Source organism: Lipotes vexillifer, unplaced genomic scaffold, assembly GCF_000442215.2.
Source record: "Lipotes vexillifer unplaced genomic scaffold, Lipotes_vexillifer_v1.1 scaffold98, whole genome shotgun sequence".
NCBI lineage: Eukaryota > Metazoa > Chordata > Mammalia > Artiodactyla > Lipotidae > Lipotes > Lipotes vexillifer.
This window is the reverse complement of record NW_006799611.1, coordinates 2656419-2675801: the sequence shown is the minus strand read 5'-3', so window position 1 is coordinate 2675801 and position 19383 is coordinate 2656419. Positions and strand designations below refer to the sequence as shown.

The 19383-nt window shown below is 53.8% G+C and overlaps 2 protein-coding genes across 3 annotated transcripts; one reads left to right on the top strand and one right to left on the bottom strand.

Annotated features, from left to right (window-relative positions):
- Window positions 1-13: 13 nt before the first annotated feature.
- Window positions 14-2195, top strand: DOLK (dolichol kinase). Its single transcript, XM_007471800.1, has one exon. The coding sequence runs from the start codon at window positions 392-394 to the stop codon at window positions 2006-2008; it is 1617 nt and encodes a 538-aa protein (XP_007471862.1). The 5' UTR covers window positions 14-391; the 3' UTR covers window positions 2009-2195.
- A 2322-nt stretch (window positions 2196-4517) lies between these two features.
- PHYHD1 (phytanoyl-CoA dioxygenase domain containing 1) lies at window positions 4518-14750 on the bottom strand. Of its 2 annotated transcripts, XM_007471798.1 has the most exons (11): window positions 14696-14750; window positions 13135-13293; window positions 9837-9912; window positions 9713-9760; window positions 8311-8366; window positions 8163-8225; window positions 7494-7515; window positions 6043-6171; window positions 5829-5945; window positions 5029-5155; window positions 4518-4924 (listed from the first exon to the last, which is right to left on the bottom strand). In XM_007471798.1, the coding sequence occupies exons 1-11, from the start codon at window positions 14726-14728 to the stop codon at window positions 4879-4881; spliced, it is 876 nt and encodes a 291-aa protein (XP_007471860.1). In that variant the 5' UTR covers window positions 14729-14750; the 3' UTR covers window positions 4518-4878. The 2 variants fall into 2 exon arrangements, with proteins under 2 accessions (XP_007471860.1, XP_007471861.1); XM_007471799.1 differs by lacking the exon at window positions 8163-8225 and having other exon boundaries at window positions 4879-4924.
- Between the last annotated feature and the right edge of the window lie 4633 nt (window positions 14751-19383).

Here is a 19383-nt window from a genome sequence, read left to right as displayed (position 1 = left end):
GGTTCAGCCCCGCCCCCCGACGCCACGCCCACGTGATCACTCGCCTCCAGGGCGTGGTCGGGGTTTTCGTCACGTGACCCCGGGGCGGGGCCAACATGGCGATTCCCAGAGAGGTGAGGAACTCCGGGGTAGGACGGCCGAGGCTGTGAGGGAGGCGGCCGAGGGGCGACGTCTACGCCATAGGTGTGAGGCGGTGGAGGGTAGACCGACGCCAGCTCCCAGTCGTCAGAGAGTGGCCTACAGTAGAGCTTCCCTTCTCGCAGCTGGAGAACGGATTGAGAAGGTGCTGGCTGGGCGAAGCTACCGCTCTCTGCCTGGCGGGGATTAAAGGGCCCAGAGTCCAGGGCGTTCCTAGTCACCCCAGTTTACCCGGAGTCTCAGGTCTAAAGATATGACCCGAGAGTGCGCTTCCCCGGCCCCTGGGCCTGGGGCTCCGCTGAGCGGTTCGGTGCTGGCAGAGGCGGCAGTGGTGTTCGTAGTGGTGCTGAGCATCCACGCAGCCGTGTGGGATCGATACTCGTGGTGCGCCGTGGCCCTCGCGGTGCAGGCCTTCTACGTCCAATACAAGTGGGACCGGCTGCTACAGCAGGGAAGCGCTGTCTTCCAGTTTCGAATGTCCGCAAACAGTGGCCTACTGCCCGCCTCGGTGGTCATGCCTTTGCTCGGGCTGGTTATGAAGGAGCGCTGCCAGGCTGCGGGGAACCCACACTTCGAGCGGTTTGGAATTGTGGTGGCGGCCACTGGCATGGCAGTGGCCCTCTTCTCATCAGTACTGGCACTGGGCATCACTCGCCCAGTGCCCACCAACACCTGTGTCATCTCGGGCTTGGCTGGAGGCGTCATCATTTATATCATGAAGCACTCGCTGAGTGTAGGCGAGGTGATCGAGGTCCTGGAGGTCCTGCTGATCTTTGTCTACCTCAACATGATCCTGCTGTATCTGCTGCCCCGCTGCTTCACCCCTGGAGAGGCTCTGCTGGTATTGGGTGGCATCAGCTTCATGCTCAACCAGCTCGTCAAGCGCTCTCTGACTGCGGTGGAAAGCCAGGGGGACCCCTTGGACTTCTTCCTGCTGGTAGTGGTGGTAGGGATGGTGCTCATGGGCATCTTCTTCAGCACCCTCTTTGTTTTCATGGACTCAGGCACCTGGGCCTCTTCCCTCTTCTTCCACCTCATGACCTGTGTACTCGGCCTTGGCGTGGTCCTGCCCTGGCTGCACCGGCTCATCCGCAGGAACCCCCTGCTGTGGCTTTTTCAGTTCCTCTTCCAGACAGAGACCCGAGTCTACCTCCTAGCCTACTGGTCTCTGCTGGCCACCTTAGCCTGCCTGGTGGTGCTATACCAGAATGCCAAGCGGTCATCTTCCGAGTCCAAGAAGCACCAGGCCCCCACCATTGCTCGCAAGTATTTCCACTTCATTGTGGTAGCCACCTACATCCCAGGTATCATCTTGGACCGGCCACTGCTCTACGTGGCCGCCACCATATGTCTGGCGGTCTTCATCTTCCTAGAGTATGTGCGCTACTTTCGCATCAAGCCCCTGGGCCACGCTCTGCGGAGCCTCCTGTCTCTCTTCCTGGACGAACGAGACAGTGGACCGCTCATCCTGACCCACATCTACCTGCTCCTAGGCATGTCTCTTCCCATTTGGTTAGTCCCCAGACCCTGCACACAGAAGGGTAGCCTAGGGGGAGCCAGGGCCCTAGTCCCCTATGCAGGAGTCCTGGCCGTCGGTGTGGGCGACACTGTGGCCTCCATATTCGGCAGCACCATGGGGGAGATCCGCTGGCCTGGAACTAAAAAGACTTTTGAGGGGACCATGACATCTATATTTGCCCAGATCATTTCTGTAGCTCTGATCTTAATCTTCGACAGTGGAGTGGACTTAAACTACAGTTATGCTTGGATTTTGGGGTCCATCAGCACCGTGTCCCTCCTAGAAGCATACACTACGCAGATAGACAATCTCCTTTTGCCTCTCTACCTCCTGATATTACTGATGGCCTAGGTGCTGTGCAGCAGCGATGAAGGAAACAGGGACATGGGGAAGACAAATGGTCCCCACAGCAGCCAGCCACTTGGGCTTGAAGAGCCAGGAGGGGAGAAGCAGATTTAATTTTTCAGTTGATTGAGATTTAAAATAAAAATCAAAGCACTCCCGGTTTTAGTTTTGCTGATATTTTAAAAAGCAAAAAGGCTTAACGGATAGTGCAACAGCTCAAAGAGCTTGAGTGGGCCATAGGGCCCCCCCTCGCCTTGCAGTCCTCCGGGGGGCCGGAGTGGACACTGGAGGCCGTAGGGCAGAGTGGTTAACACTTCAGGTTCTGGTGTCAGACTCATCTGGTCAGAATCCTTGGCTGAACCACTTCTTAACTGTGTGAGTTGCTTAATCACTCTGGGCCTCAATTCTCATGTCTGCAAGACGGGAATAATAAGAACCTGCACCTCACGGGGTGTCATGAGGTTCTGGCGAGGTGACGTGTGTGAGGCGACCAGCCCAGAGCCTGCACTTAAGTGCGGAAGTGTCACATAAGTGAGGGAAAGTGTCATTGTTTACCCAAGGCCAGTCCTCATCTCAGCAAAAAGCCAGGCAAACCAAAGGGTTATATGGGTTGTACTTGGAGACCAGAGTGACCCTACTCCCCTGGCTTCATTCAGAGGAGAATACAAGAGGAAAATAGCCGAGCGCATGTGGTTTCTCCCATTTGGGCTAGGAAGAGCTGAAGCGGGAGATGGGATCTGTTTGTTGAATCCCTGGAAGGGCTGGAGGAAGAGGGTCCGTCCTGGGCTGACTACCTGTCTCAGCCAACCCCACCCGGCCTCAAGGCCTCTGCCGCCTGGCCGAGTGGTGCTGATGAAGGACAGGCTGGACAGCACAGGGTCCTTGTCAAGGGGTCCCTCCTGAGACCTCTCGCCCTCCAGTCATGTCCACACCTGTGTTGGTCTCTTCTCTTGGCGAGAAATTAGAGGCAAGGTCTGGTGAAGTTTACTGAGAGTTCAGAATCGCTCTGAGACCTCTCGCCCTCCAGTCATGTCCACACCTGTGTTGGTCTCTTCTCTTGGCGAGAAATTAGAGGCAAGGTCTGGTGAAGTTTACTGAGCGTTAAGAATCGCTATTCCGGGGTGGGGGGAGGGGGCAGTGCATGCTCCAGCCTTGCTCTCTGTGAGGGCAGAGTCCAGCTCTCCCTGGTTCCCCACCGCATCCCCCAGTGCCAGCACAGCCTGGCACATAGCAGGAACTCGGCAGACCTCTTCGCTGAATGGATGAACATTTCCCATCAGTGAGAAGATAGCACAGCAGGTTTCTCAAGGCTGGACCGGGTTCTCCCCACTTCCCACCAGCCTGACAGGGAGGGGCCTAGGCAGGAAGAGGTGAGAACTTGGGCCCACCAAGGCCGGAAGCCAGGAGCCCAGCTCTGGGAGCTTGCTTCTGCCTGAGCATCACTGCCAAGCCCTTTCCCTCAGAGGAGAGTATTGAGACATTCGTTTTGGGCTCAAAGGAGCCTTAACAAACCCTTCCCTTGGCTCAGGCTCCCCGCGACTGCTCGCTGAAGGAGGCAACACCATGTTACGGTGTAGCGTATATGAGTGCTGGCTTTGCCCCACTGACTCCCTGCGTGGTTTGTTCCCATACAGAGTGGGGGTTGGAAATCAAGGTCATAAAATCATAAGGCCGCTGAGGCCAGGCGGGTAATGCAATGAAGGAGGACAGGGAAGGGAAACGGAGAGCACGTGTGCCTGTAAGAAGGCAGCTCCAGCCAGTGGTAAGTAGGCTAGACCACAGGCCCCCGGGCTGTTGACCTGCTCATTCAAAGAAGCTTAGAAACCTGAATTGTTACGTGAAATCTCCCAATTTTAAAATGTTGTGGGTTTTTTGTTTGTTTTAAAATGCCGAGGCCCAGACAAAACAATTCTGCATTGTGAAATCGGCTGGTGGCCCCCAGTTTGCAACCTCTGAGCAGACCCCCGCCGGCAGGTTTCAGATTTGGTAGTTGTTCCTGTAGCTCTGGGTGCCTGCCAAGCATGTCCAAACAGGAGGGACCTGTGGAGGCCCTCGTCCGGCCCCTTGATGGTGCAGGCGGCCAAATGGGCCCAGAGAGAAGGGCCTGGCCTGAGGCCGGAAATCGAGTTGGTCACAGAGCCAGGACCAGAATCTCAGACTAGATTCCAGGCTCTGGACTTTTCCCTCCCCAGGAAAGGAGAACTGGGAACATAGAGGTTAGAAGCACAGGCTCTGGGTCTGGCTGACCTCGCCAAATGCCTGAGCAGCTGTGGGACTTGGGCAGGTCACTTAACCTTCCCATGTGTCAGCTCCCTCATCAGCACCTACCTGAGAGGGGTGAGGATCCAGTGATAAAGCACAGAAAGCTCTTGGCACCATGAATGCCCACTAAATGTCACTTACTGTTATTAACATCGTGCATACCTCACAGGGCAGGGCTGGGCTACCTGCGATGATTTTCAGCAGGGTTCCCATCTTGAGAGGAAGGCTGCTTGGGAAAGAAGGATGAAGATGCTGCATTTGGAAGTCTTTTTTATTCAGTGTCTCCCACCATAATGACCAAGAGTTCCATGTGAGAGGGGAGACGACGAGTGAGAAGCCGGCAGAGAAACAGCCAGAACCCTTTCATGGCCGTGAGGCTGCCTCTAGGGGGAGGTTGTGTTGGGGTAGAGGGACGGACAGAGACAGATGTCGGGGAAGGCACCCAGCCCAGCCTTCTGCTCATGCCTGCCTGTCTGCACAGACACCAGCAGAAGGAAAGCCCTGGAGAAGAGACACGAATTCCCCATCGCAGCTGGGCGGTGGGTTGAGGCGCTGGCTTTGGTGGCCCACAGCTTCTCCCAAGAGGGGGTGGCGTCCCTGCCCTCAGAGGGCCTTTAGGTGTACAGTGGGGGAAAGGGCAGCTCAGCTGTCGGCTGGAGCCTGCAGGGGATGGGGAGAGGACCTCGAGGTGCTAGTAGCACTGCTCCCAGCCTCCAGGACCTCTTTGGGAGCTGTCTGGGGCCCACACACACCCTGCCACCTACCAGTTATCTGGGCTCCAGACGGTGCCAGCAGCCTCCATGAGGTGGAAAGTATAGGCCTGGCGTGAGCAGTCGGAGAAATTCTGCTCACTTTTGTGCACCACTTCTCCGTGGATTAGGACGAGGGCCCCTGGCAGGGACACAGCCGGTCAAGAGCGCACCCGAGGCAGGAAGGGACATGGTGGGCGGCCCCTCCCTTAAGCGGTGTCGTGGGCTATTCATCCCCATTCCCATCCCTGGACGCTCAGGGGCCTGGAGTCTGCCCCAGCGTCAGAGGCTGTGCTGTTGGACGTGGGTTCCCCTGGAGTCAAGTCCCTTCCGCTGTGGCCCGTGCCCTTGGCAAGCCTCAGCAAGGGCATCCACGTCCATGGCACATGCAGAACCAGACAGAAGCTCTCTGTCCCATGCCAGCCAGCTGGGGCCTCAGCCGGGAGTGCAGAGTTGGGGCTCACTTTCCCTTTTCTAAAAGGAAGAGTGTGCTTACAGCCAGGATTTGTGAGCACTTGTGGTGCACCATCTTGTACATATGACATCTCACTGGCTTCCCTACTTTATGTTTGGGGAAACTGAGGCTCAGAGAGGTTCAGTCATTTGCTCACAGAGACAGCCGGGATGTAGCAGGGTCTGGATTCCAGCCTGATCGGGAGACCCTGCCATCAACCACACAGCTTTCAGACCTCCCAGTGCCCAGCCAGCCCTACCTTCCCTCATGCTGTGACTTCCCAGCCCTCAGGAGAGCTGGCTGGTCAGAGCAAGCACAGACCCCCAGGCGTGGCCTCCGGGCCCCTCTGCACACCCCCTACCTCTCCGCACCGGTGTGGGCACAAAGAGGCTGTTATCCCGGGCTGGCTCGGTCCCAAGGAAGCTGGTGCCAGGCGCCGAGCCAGCAGGCGCCCGGACCATCCTTCTCGACACTCCACCTGCGGGCCAAGGTGGGGACTTTAGCCTCTCTTTAATCGGGGTCCCTCCCCTGTGGGGGGTGGGGATGAGTGGGCAGGGAGAGGCAGGTGGCCTCACCTGTGTGGGAGCCAGGGATGAACCAGAGGCAGCCATTCTCCAGCGTGGCGTCTTCCAGAGCAATCCACACGCCCAGCACCCGGCCCAGAGGCTCCGTATACAGGAAGGAGGCATCCTGGTGAGGGGAGACTGCAGCAGGCCCGCCTGGGCATGAGGCGCCTGGCCTCACCCCACCTTGGCCTCGTTGCTACTCACTCCGTGGTCCTCCCAGGGCCCTCCAGACCCAGCCTTCCCATGAGCAGTTAGAATCTCACTGCTTCCTGGCCCGGAGACTCTGGGCAAGAGATTTCACCTCTCAAGCTTCAATTTCCTAAACCATAAAGCAGCCCCAACGATAACCTAACCTTAACGAGGTTGCTGGAGGATTCTGAGACAGGGTAGGAAAAGTGCTTAGTACAGGGCCTGATGTAATCGCTGCCTGAAAAGCAGCTGCTATCGTTTAATTCCAGCCAGGTAACTCAAGCCGCCGTCCTTAACCAGTGAGAGCACCTCCAGCCACCAGATGGTCCAGTGTAAGCCACCAGTGGTCTAAGACTTGGAAGTTGGGTGTGAAGCAGGAAACGGACCCAGCATCCACATTGTAAACATCCCCTGCGTGATGCTGGGGCCCAGTCAGGATAGAGAACCGCTGAACAGAGGACCTTAGTCTGTAACAACAAGAGGGTGCTAGTCTCACCTCATCCCTTCCTGGGGAACTGTGTGCTTTCTGAGCACCAAAGTTTAAGTCAGACTTTGACAATCCAGACAGTGTCCAGATGAAGGTGTCCTAATGGTGGGGGCCCCAAAACATTTGGAGGAGTAATGGCTGAAGGAGCTGGGGGTGCTGGACTGAGCACAGAAGGCTCAGGGAGAGGATGGCCATCCCTTCCGGAGACTGTCCTCAGGCTGGATGGTGGGGAGGAGGGGGCCTCACAAGGGGAATGACTTGAGCTCATGTCAGGAAAGGAAGAGCTGCCTGTAGGGGTGGTGAGCCCTCTGTCACCGGAGGTATTTGAGAGAAGTAGATCATCACCCATGAGGGAGGCTGGAAAGCGTATCTGGGTATCCAGGGGGTTTGTAATCAGATCAGCAGTTTCTATGCTGAATCAGTCCGCCAGAGAACTTGGTAAGATACGGATTCCCAGGACCTTGCCACCCTCCTGACTCAAGATCTCAGGGAATGGGGCCCAGGAATCTGTATTTTTAACCAGCAAGGAGTCGCTGCCAGGTTTGGGAACCACTGGGTCAAGGGCTCCAGGACACCCCCCTCCACCACCCCCCACCCCACCCCACCCCGCTGGCATCCACTCTTTCAGGAAGCAGCAGAAGATGGCTCCTCCTCCGCTGGCCCAGGCTCTTGTCTATGGACGTCTTGGCAGGCGCCTTCCCTCCCTCTGGAGACCTGACAACCACTAAAGTCCCAGATCTCCCGCTGGGGCCTTCGCTGGCCCCCCAGCCTACTCTTGGCTCACCTTCGCCGCCCAAGTGAGGTTGCTGCAGGAGAGAGGAGGGGCCAGGTGAGGCCAGGGAGAGCGGGGAGGGGCAGGGGCTGCCCTGAGTCCTCCGAGTGGGATGCTCTTCCCCCCGCCACAGGTGTTTATCTGCAAGGCTTCCACGTCAGCACCCAGCTATCGAGCACCTACTATGTGCCAGGCCCAGGAGGGCTGCAAAGAGAAAAGCCACCCTGCCTGGCAGGGAGCTCCCAGTCTGAGCACACACGTCCCTAACAAGAACACAAGGCAGAAGTGAGGGGCAGCGGGAGAGGCTGGGGCCCAGGCCAGCGATTAAGCCTCTGGGCTCCAGGATCAGAGATGTGTCCTCTCTTCCCAAGGGCGTTGGAAGGCTTCCTGGAGGAGGTGGCACTGGGCTGGGCCTTGAAAGCTGGGAGCAGAGCATTTCAATAGCCAACAAAGGGAGGAGGCAGCCTCAGGATCCCCTTTCCTTCCACGGCACCCGAACGGAGCCCCAACTAAGTGCCAGGCACCCTAACCAGAGGAGACCGGTTTTCATGTTCTCCTGCCAACTTAATAATACTTCCTCAGTAGGCAGCTTGCGGCCCTTGTAAGGAAGGGCTTGGTCTATGAGCACTGTGCCCATTTTACAGAGGGTAAGTGGGGGCCTGGGGAGAACGGGGAGCTCACCTTAAAGATATACATGCTCTGCACCACCACGGGCATCTGGAGGCCCAGACTTCTGGCCAAAGCCTGGAAGGGGGCAGAGGTCACATGGCCAGCCCGCCCACATTCACATATGGCCCACCGGCCCACCCTTACCGACACCTCTGCTCACCTGCACCTTGGGGGAATGTGTGACACACCTGAAGACAGGGTCATGGGCGTGCAGAGCTGCAGGACAGAGGTGAGCTGAAGAGCCAGTCCCCAGTCCCCATGCGTGCCTCCCACGCCTAGGCCTGGGCACCCAGGGTCAGGCCTCACTTTGATATTCTCACCTATTTTCTGTGCATTAAGCTTTCTGCTTGCTTATAACTGAGAAATGGGCCCCACAGATGCCTTCACCTGACCTATGACCTTATTCTTGACCTTCTAGCCCTGACTGGCCGCCCTTCAGAGGACCAAGGACTCCAAGGGACCCATCACTTGGTAGCAATTTTGGTACTGCCGCTTGCTCTGTCGGGCTCTGAGCACCGATTTCTCTCCTTTAAGCCTTAGTTTCTTCCTGTGTACAATGGGATCAGCCCTGCCTCCTGGGCTGTGATAGGACTCCATGGGCTAACGCGTGTGCAAGCACAGCCCAGGACCAGGCACTGAACAGTCACTCTTCTCATTATTCACTACTGTTGTTATTACAAAAAGTGAGGGTTGGGCTTCCCTGGTGGCGCAATGGTTGAGAATCCGCCTGCCGATGCAGGGGACATGGGTTCATGCCCCGGTCCGGGAAGATCCCACATGCCGCGGAGTGGCTGGGCCCGTGAGCCATGGCCACTGAGCCTGCGCGTCCGGAGCCGCAAAAAAAAAAAAAAGTGAGGGTTGAACGTATTTAATGCCACTGAATTGTATACTTCAAAATGGTTACAATGGTAAATTTTCTATTATATGTATTTTACCACAATTTGTAAAAAAAAACAAAGCTACCATGATATAACTTCATGTTTAAAAATCAGTCTACAAGATAAATTATAAGGGTTGTTTTTGTTTTTGTTTTTCTTGCCACATCACGCGCCTTGTGGGATTTTAGTTTCCTGACCAGGGATCGAACTCAGGCCCTCGGCAGTGAGAGCACGGAGTCTTAACCACTGGACCGCCAGGGAACTCCCTACAAAATAACTATAATGCGCGATCCTGAAAAAAAAAGAAAAAGAAAAAAGGGTTTCCTAGCTTGGTTTAGGGGTCTTGGAACAGGGACGTTGTTTGGTGTTCCTTAAGAAGCCTTCAGGGAGCAATGGGACCCAGAATCCCCACATGCCTGGGGCCTGAATCATCCGCAGGCCCGGCAGTAGAGAGTTGAGGAGCCTGCACACACCCATCTGCATGGAGGGTGGGCTCAAATGGACCCCTCTTCCCAGTGATACAGTGGCAGTGTCATGTGATTAGCATCATAAGATGCAGGAGAGCAGGGCCCAAGAAGGACCCTGCACCCAGAAATGCCATTTGTTGGGCTACTACCTTAACGTGTGCTTTGGGGGATGGCCCCCCAAACTCTTCAGACCTGTTTCTCTCCAGCCCCTGCTTACCATGGCCAATTTTGTTGATGGATTTCTCCGGAGGGACCAGGAAATTTCCTGTGGCACAAGGGACAGGTCAAGCTGGAAGGACTGGAGTCCAGCCACCCCCGCCTCTAGGGCCCCAGTTCCAAACCTTTCTCATCAAAGACGCCTTTCTCAAAGAAGAACCGAATCTTGTCGCCGCTGCTCAAGAAATAGTCTGTGCTGCCCTGTGGAGAGGGGACGACAGAGGGGCTGAGAGAGCATCAGGGGGGTCCCAGGTGGGCCTGGCAGAGAAGGAAGAGGATTCAGATGCTTCCCACCCCACAGAGCTGCAGACGCCTCTGAGGAACCGCAAGGACCTGGAGGCACCAAGCTACAAGCATGGAATTTCTTAGAAACCTCTAAATAAATCACATGACTCATACTCCATAATGGCATGAAACACAGGTACTAGATCAAACACGCCTGGTTCCCAGGGAGCCTTGGGCCACTTGTTTTACCTCTCAAAGCCTCAGTTTCCTCATCTGTAAAAGGGGAATAATAATAGAACTGACCTCCCTGGATTGTTGGAGGCTTCAGGTTCAGGTAGAGGCTGAATCTTATAGAAGTTGAGAACACAGACCCTGGAGCTACAATACTTGAGTTCAAATCCCAGCTCTGCCACTAACTGACTGTAATCACAACCACATTACTGAACCTCTCCAGGCTTAGTTTCCTCATAAAATATAGAGGCTATTAATGGCACCTATCTCATAGGGTGTTGTAGGGATTATGAATCAGTATATATAAGGCATATAAGGACAGTCCTGGGAATGTGGTGTCATGTGAATATCTGCCTTTATTATTATTATTACTACTGCTGCTAAATAGAAAACATCCAGCAAGGACATGGCTAAATGCTTGATAAATGTAAGCTATTACTAATCTTGTTCTTTTTTCTTAATAACCTCTCCTTGTTAATTTTATTGATTTTTTTTTTTTTTTTTTTTTTTTTTTTCCTTCTTTTTGACTTTCTGTGCTTCAGCTTAGATATTTTCTTCTAACCTATCTTCTAGTTCATTAATTTTCTACTCAATCATATGTAATATCTATGAAACCCCCCCCCTGAGTTCCTAGTTTTTTTTTTTTTTTTTTTTTTTTTTTTTTTTTTTGACTACACCCTGTGGCTTCTGGGATTTCAGTTCCCCGACCAGGGATCAAACCCGGGCCGCAGCAATGACAGTGCCGAATCCTAACCACTAGGCCACGAGGGAACTCCCTTCTTGTTAATTTTAATATCATGTTTTAAATTTCTTAGCAGCATATGAAAATGATGCTCCAGGGACTTCCCTGGTGGTCCAGTGGTTGAGAATCCACCTTCCAGTGCAGGGGACGTGGGCTCGATCCCTGGTTGGGGAACTAAGATCCCACAGGCTGCAGGGCAACTAAGCCCGCATGCTCTAGAGCTCGAGTGCCACAACTAAGACCCGACGCAGCCAAACACAAAAATAAATATTTAATTTAAAAGAAAGAAGAAAATGATGCTCCAGGGAGATGCCCCATGTTTTCCTTGTGGCTTTAGCCACCCATGATCACCATATATATCTTCCTTCATGGCGACGTTAAGTACACTTTAAGCGTCACCAATGCCCCTACCTGGGTTCCCATATGGCACAGCCCCAGCACTCCCTCAACTGCACACATCTGCTGTCACAGTGCCTTGCGTGGCTCAACTCAGTGACCTGTCTGGCCCTTTCCACGCCCTTCCCACTGAAAACTAAAAGTTTTTTTTCAACATTCTTAACTCCTCTGCACTAGCAGGGGAACAGGTCTGGGAAGCATAACTGATAATAATAATAAAGACAGTGACGCTACACGCGTGTCAAAGATTTTTACTTAACTCAGTAATTCACACGGGAACCAGAAACATGTTGAAAGGAGAATTCCGAGAAACACACAAATATAGGCAATAAGAAACGCTGAAATGAATTTACAAATCAAGGCAAAACTGAATCTATCCACAAGGGCAATAACTGCATCCTGCCGGGCCCAGTTCATACCCATTTCTATGGACGAGTATCATGTGAGTTATTATCAGTTCTATATAACTTACAGAGTTGTATAATAACTCAAAAACAATGAAAGGTGCTGGTAAGCTGGAACGGAGCACTACTAGACAGGACACCGCCAATATTTTTTTCTTTTAATATCCATTTCAGGGATTTCCCTGGTGGTGCAGTGGTTAAGAATCTGCCTGCCAATGCAGGGGACACGGGTTCGAGCCCTGGTCCAGGAAGATCCCACATGCCATGGAGCAACTAAGCCCGCAAGCCACAACTACTGAAGCTGGCGGCCTAGAGCCGGTGCGCCACAAGAGAAGCCACTGCAAAGAGAAGCCCATACATCACAATAAAGGCTAGCCCCTGCTTGCCACAACTAGAGAAAGCCCACGTGCAGCAACAAAGACCCAACACAGCCAAAAATAAATAAAATTTTTTTAAAAACCCAATAGGGGATTGATCCCCCCCCCCCCCCCGCTCACCACAACTAGAGAAAGCCCGCGCGCTGCAACGAAGGCCCAACGCAGCCAAAAATTAATTAATTAATTAATTAAAAAACGAATTTCAAAGTCTTTCACAGTATCAGTAGTGAATATTGAGGGTTTACTGAATACCAGTGCAGCCAAATGAAACCGACTGTTTGGAGGAAAGTGTCATTCTGTAACCCTTTTTCTTTCTGAAGTCCCCATTCTCTGGGTTGCAAGCCTTCTAGTCATTGTAATTCCCTTTATGCCCACCAGATGGCAGAAGCTCCTTGCCATGAGTAAGCGTGAGCCCCATTACTGAGCCTGGACCACAGCTTTGGCTTGGGGGCCCATTCGCAGGCAGGCTCATAAATTCAGCCTATGAAGGGTTAAGAGAACTGTGTGGATGAACCCCTGGGCCTCAACTTACCCATCTCAAGCTGTACTGAGTCCTAGTAGGTCACTGGGGGAAACAAGCAGTTCCTTGTCTCATTGGGGGATGACTTACCCAGGTGGGCCCATCAGAATCACTTGGCTCATGCTGGGTTGCTGGCCACAAAGAGGTTCTTTGTGGCAGGAAAACTTCTAAGAAAGTACAGCAGAGCAGTGACAGCATGTACTTGGTATCAGGCAGATCTGGGTTCAAATTCTGACCCTATCAGTTACTAATTGTGTAGTTTGGGGCAAGTGAGCTGAGCCTCATTTACCCCACCTGTCTAATGGGGGCAATAATGCTGACTTCATAAATTCGTAGTAGGGAGTGAAGGAAATATGCATATAAGACACTTAGCCTGGAGCCCGTCCCACAGAAAGCTTGGGGCCTGATTCGTTATCAGCATGAGCCCATGGGCCTTGGGGTCCTAACCTTTCCAGACTGCTGCTCTGGCTGGGGACTGAGCCACCCATCAAAGACCAAATCTCATTCTCACCTGCTCCAGGCACCTACCTGGGCCCTCAGCTGCTCCTCCTCCTGGGTGGAAAATTCCGTGCGACAGTGGAAAGGGACATCCATCTCAGCCACTATCTCGCCAATCCTCCGTTGCATGGCCACACACTCGTCTGCAGACCAGAATCCTTCCAGCACCAGGAATCCATCCTCCTGAAACTGCAGGCAGGAAGGAGACTCAGGCTTCTTTCTCCCTGCCCTCAAACGCTCTTGATGAGGACTGATTTGACCCTTCCCCAAACCATAAGCCGTGTGGAGGCAGGACAAAGCATCCTGTTCATTGCTCTGCCCCCCTCCCTGGCGATGGTGTCTAGCACCCAGTGAAGAGCAATCCGTGTTGGCTGCTTGAATGAAGGAAGGGGAAGTGGAAGGGGAGGTGTCCCCGCCCTAACCTTCCAGGGAATACAACCTCATTCATTTATTCAGCTAATATTGGCTGAGCATCTACCGTGCACCAGACATGGTTTTAGGAGCTGGAGATTCAGTCATGAGCAAGCCAGCCATGATGCTTGCCTCTCAGAACTTAGTCTAGGGAAGGAGGTGGATATCAAACAAACCAGCACACAGGTGAACTTATCACACAAAATACGTTTTATCTACCTGAAATACAACACAGCTGACAGAAAAATATTTATTGGCATGGGAATGTGTTCCACACATATTGTGAGTTTAAAAAAAAAAAAAAAAAGCCAACTACAAATTAGTATCCTAATTTGTGAGAACCTGGGCAAGTGCTTTCCCCTCTCTGACTCTCAGGCTATCAGATGGGGAGCACAGTAGTGCCTCCTTTATGAAACATACAGCAAGCAAGCAAGCAATCGGCAGCAGCTTTTGTGTATTGTGATGGACCTTTCATTTTGTTTATTTGGCCCCCCAGCGCAGCCTGTGGAATCTAAGCTCCCCAACCAGGGACTGAACCCGTGCCCTCTGCAGTGGAAGCGCGGAGTCCTAACCACTGGACCGCCAGGGAAGTCCCCTGAAACTTTTAGAGATTCAAGGGCTGTATGTCAAAATATTGTCTCAGCATAGGAATCTATAGGTGGGTTTAAATTTTCTTTTTTGAGCTTTCCTGTATTTTTTTGCATTTTCCTCTTGCCATCAGGAACAAACAACAAGGGTCATGTTTTTTAAAAGTCTCCGTCTCTCTGATTCCCACGGGTTAGCCTTTTCGGGTCTGAACGCGCCCACCGGGTGGTTGCCCGCCCACCCGCCCCGCGCTAGAGGTGGGTTGTGGGTAGGGTGGGGCGGGTGGACCCGCCCCTCGTCGGCCCCGCCTCTTCTCAGACCCCCCTCCCCCGCCCCCAGTTCACAGGATCCTGTGTTTTCTTCTGGTTTCTTCACGCAAACGTTCCCACCCCAACCGCGGTGCGTTGGCCTGAATGGCCCCTGGCTGTGTGTGCAGAAGTTAGGGGTCATGGCTGTGAACCGACCACTCTGGGATTCAGTTTCCTCTTCTGAAAAACGTTAAGGGGGTGGGTCGAGTTCCCCGGGACTACTCCAAGTCCGGAGGGGCCCCCTACATTTACCTGACCCTCGGGGTACCCACCCAGCAGGGCCCTACCTTCTGGAGCTGTGAGGGGCTCAGGTAGGCCATGAGGACGAGGCAGGGCGCACGGGTGGCTCTGCGGCTGTGCCTGAGGCTGGAGAGGAGAAAGGTCAGGAGGGGAGAGTGGCCAGAGCCTGGGAGGCCCAGGAGGATTTAACCCTTCCCAGCCCAGAGAAAACCGAATCCTGGCCTTCAGCTCCTCCCCCGGCCCCATCCAGAGAAAACCCACTCCCGGCCCCCAACGCACCCACCCCACCCCACCCCCTCTCACTTCTGTCCTTGGGTGGGGCCCTTGTCTCTGCCCCACACCCTGGGTCCATCCCCCCAGCTAATCCAGGATTAGCCATTTCTGATCTCCTACAAGATCTTTAACTGCCTCCTTGCAGTTTCTTTCCAGAAACCACTCCCGGCTGGCTGTTTCCGAGGTGCCCAGAAGTTGTGTCCTAGGAGTGTCTGGGCAGGCAGGAGGACACCCGAGTCCCTGCCCAGGTGCCACAGCTAACTGTAACCTCCAACCCATATCTGCCCCTGGGTCGAGGCAGGGTTAGAAAGTGCCCAGGCCATCAGCAGCAGCATCTGGGTGGGATGGGATGCAAGGTGGGTCTGGGGGCGCGCACATCAGACAGACTCTGAGCTCTGCATTCCAAAGGTGGAAGAGGGCTTCAGAGGATTGCCTGGGCCCCCGCCCCTGCCCCCCAAGCTCTGATCCCCTGGGACTCTCTAGGTCCTGAAGGGATTACAGATCTGTCTGCAGCTCAGAGGAAGAGAGAAGATAAGGGGGGAATCTTAGAAAGGGGAAGGGGCTAGAGCGGGGGCCTGGGTCTTCAAAATGAGGGTGAGGGAAGCCATGGTTCCTGTTCCCCACCCCCAGGCTCAAGATGCTGGTGCCTGAGGCCGGCTGGCGGAGGCCGGCGGTCAGCACACCCACCCTTCCAACCAGCCCTGCTCAGCAGCTGACGGGGCCGGCCTGGCTGCTGCTTCTGAAACCCAGCCGCCACTGGCCTTCCCTGAAATGACGCTTTCTGAATGGCGAAGGGACAGAGTGTCTCGGGAGCGAGCGTGGGGACACTGCTCAGCCCTCAGGAGCCTTGGCCCTAAGTCAAGTCGTGTTTTCTGCGCCACCGCACTGGGAGTATAGCTGCTTGGTCCCTGCTTCCCAAGAGCAGAGAGCCAGGGGAGGGGAGAGCCCCGGCAGGCCCCTGAGGCTGGAGGGTGAAGAGGTTCCCAGGGGACAGGCCAGGTGAGAAAGACAGGTGGAAGACAGAACGCTCTGGGGAAATACAGCCAGTACTCAAGGCAGGGAGCGATCCCAGCTGTTCTGGCCCCTTCCCAACAGATCCAGAGAGACACCTGCCATGTGCCAGGAACACAGTGAGGGTCCAGTAGTGCTGGGCTAGCAACTCCTCGGGGAACCCCCATCCAAGGCTTCCATCCACACCAGGGCCTTATTTTCCCCATCTGTGCTTTGGGGTTAACAGAAGTACCTCCTGGGCACTTGGAAAGTGCCCACTGGCTGTTCACTATATGTTAGCAGGAGCTGTTCTCGGTGGAATGTGAGGGTATTTTTACTTTACTTTTTGAATCTCCCCAAGTTTTCCAAACTGCTGTTATCATCAGAGAAAAGGCCACCAGTGTGGTTTTAAATGGAGTGAAGAGCCCTGAGTTGGGGGGAGGCGGGGGGACGGCTGGGCCTCCCACTACTTGTTCATTCATTCCACTCAGGCTTTGGGAAGTGGGTGGGCGGTGTTTCCACATTGCTGTTTTTTTCCAAAAGCTAACCAGCTCCAGATCCGGCGCTTGGGCCACCCCAAGCCTGAGGCGGGGCAGCGGGCACTGGTGGGGAGGTACCAGACCAGACAGGAGAGGAAGACCTCTACTCTCGAGATAAAGGAGGGTGTTCTAGGGGGTTGCCCAGCCCAGCTGCTTGGCCTCCCAGTCAAAAATCCCACGACAGAGGCAGAAGAGAGAGGGACTCTTGACTCACTCCTGAGGTCACCTGGGGGGTCAAAGTCCCATGTAGGGAGCAAGGACAGACTCTGGTGTGTCCCAGAGGAGGTGCCCAAGCAGCAGGTAAGGACTCATTGTTAAGGCCAAGGTCTGACACAATGGCCTTTTTTTTTTTTTTTTTTTTTCACAGAACTAGAACAAAAGATCTTAAATCCTCAAGTCCATTCTCTAGTAGGTCTGTGTCTTTATTCCTGTCTTACCCCTAGGTTCTTCATGACATTTTTTCCCCTTAGATTCCACATATATGTGTTAGCATACGGTATTTGTCTTTCTCTTTCTGACCCACTTCACTCTGCACAACAGACTCTAGGTCCATCCGCCTCACTACAAATAACCCAACTTTGCTTCTTTTTATGGCTGAGTAATATTCCACCATACACATGCACCACATCTTCCCCACCCATTCATCTGACGATGGACACCCGGGTTGCCCCCATCTCCTGGCCACTGTAAATAGAGCTGCAGTGAACATTTTGGTACATGACTCTTTCTGAACTATGGCCTTCCCAGGGCACATGCCCAGTAGTGGGTAAAAACATTTTTTTAAGGAATTCAGTGAAGGGATGGATTTTATTCTATCCTGATGCATATTTGGAGAATGGGAAGTTCCAATGACCCTTCTATGGTGGGATAAAAAAATCCTGAGTCTTTACAACTTTTAGAAATACAGAGAAGTTTATTAAGACATTATCAGAAAGGGGAACAATTTACCAAGTAAGAATCAGAATTATAAAGCTTTTTGAGTCTCTAAATTACTTCTCACAGGTGTGGTTATGTTTGAAATCCAGAGGTCTTCTATTTCTTCATGTATATAACACTTCCACAGGCAGGTTTAGACATAGAACAACCTGTCCTAGTTTTGAATATTCACACAAGTCTCTATATTAGACCAAAGAAAAAGACATATTCTCAATATTAATTGAAACTTTATCAGAGGAAGCGGCCATGGCTCACGGGCCCAGCCGCTCCGCGGCATGTGGGATCTTCCCGGACCAGGGCACGAACCTACGTCCCCTGCACCGGCAGGCGGACCCTCAACCACTGCGCCACCAGGGAAGCCCCCGACAATGGCCTTTTTTCTTCACCAAGAGACCCCTCCCCCAGGGCCCACGTTGGCCCAGCACAAGCCTTGCTGGGCCAGGAGGAAGATAGATCATTTATTGATTTCCAGGAGCCAGGCCCTCTGCTAAAAACTCCACCTACCAGCAAAATTATCACGAAGCTGAGTAAGCCCCCGAACAATCCTGTGAGGTCGCCAACACCATCCTGATTTTATAAATGAGGAAACCGAGGGTCCACATCAAATAAATGGCAGAGCTAGAATCTGAAGACAACTCTGCCCATCTCCCCCAGCCTCTGCCCTTGACCCCAACACCTTCAGCACCTCCAGCCCAAAGGGGCTAGAAGCTGGGTCAGGCCTGCCCACGGTGACTCTCAGTCCTGCCTCTGCAGAGCCCTGGAGACTGGCTGTTGGAATTACAAGGGACGGATGGGAGCAGAGTGGAAGTGCCCACTGCACAGCTGGGGATGTGGAGGGCACGGGAGGAAAGGGGCTTGCCCAGTTTGACAAAGGGGATGACTGAGCTGGGAAAAGGACCCGAGACTACTGGCTCCCATTCCAGCACCCTTCCCTCCCTCCCATCAAAGCTCGGGAGGGCCCGAACCTTAGGCCTCAGCCAGCAGAGAACGTGCTGGCTGTGGGATCCTGGTGGGGCCCACACCGGATGTGGAACAGGGGCTGCGTCCAGCTCATGTCCGGTAGCTGCCTCCGAGGAGCTTCCGGTTTCACGGGGCAGGCAGAGGAGCAGAGTTCATTATCTTCTAGGTGCCCGATAGATGGTCACTCCACAAACCAGTCCATGGGGCTGAGCGGGCCTCAGAGAGCTGAGGGAAGGGTCCCCCCATGACATGGAGACCTCCAGAGGCTACCTTCTGTTATAGATTTATTTGATATTTGAACCGAGTCTGCAAGTTCAGACCCACGTGTAACAGATTGCTTCATGGTTGTCAGAGGCTAGTGTGCATTATTTCTGAGGATTACATCCAATGACACGACGCAGAAAACACAAATGGACGAGTGGACATAATCATTAAGATGAGACGCTAAAACGTGCCTTAATGTCCAAGTGATCGATCTAAGGTGGGGACCCTTCTAAAGCGGGGACCCCGGTGACTGATCTAAAGTGAGCTGGCTTCCCGCCGCCAGGCGCTGAGTGGGCTGCACGTGCCAGGCGCCTGGGAGAGAAACTGGAACCAGAACCTGGATAGCCTCACCCGTGGCCCCGCCTCCAAGTGTCCGTTGTGAAGGACCAGGTGGTGACAGGACTGACGTCAGCGGCTGAGGCCAGTAGTAGCACTGGGCAAACTCGTGAGCGTGAGGTGGGAAAACAGAGTCCGGGTGAGGGGGGTCCTCTGGGCTCCTTAACACCGCGACAAGGGATGGGGGTGGGGATGGAGCACCGTTCATCCGGGGATTAGCCAACCCGAGTCCCCTCCCTTCTTGGAAGCTCCGGGACATTCTCTTCGGCCAACAGTCACAGAAATGAGAGCCTGCCAAGATACATGGAGGAGAAAGAAAACAAGACACCAAAAACAAGACACAACAATCCCCGCCCCAGGCGGGGAGAGGAACTACTTACTCCTGGACCAAGGTCACAGCAGATTCGGAAGACATCCTGCAGCCTGCACCCCGGGGG

Bases quoted from the DNA above. Each gene is read 5' to 3' on its own strand.
- PHYHD1 (XM_007471798.1), bottom strand. From the start codon at position 14,728: ATGGCCTACCTGAGCCCCTCACAGCTCCAGAAG. The intron at 9,761-9,836 runs GTTTGGAACTGG...CTTGTGCCACAG, and splicing joins AGGCGTCTTTGATGAGAAAG to GAAATTTCCTGGTCCCTCCG. The intron at 8,226-8,310 runs GTGAGCAGAGGT...GCCCCCTTCCAG, and splicing joins CACATTCCCCCAAGGTGCAG to GCTTTGGCCAGAAGTCTGGG.
- DOLK (XM_007471800.1), top strand. From the start codon at position 392: ATGACCCGAGAGTGCGCTTCCCCGGCCCCTGGGCCTGGGGCTCCGCTG.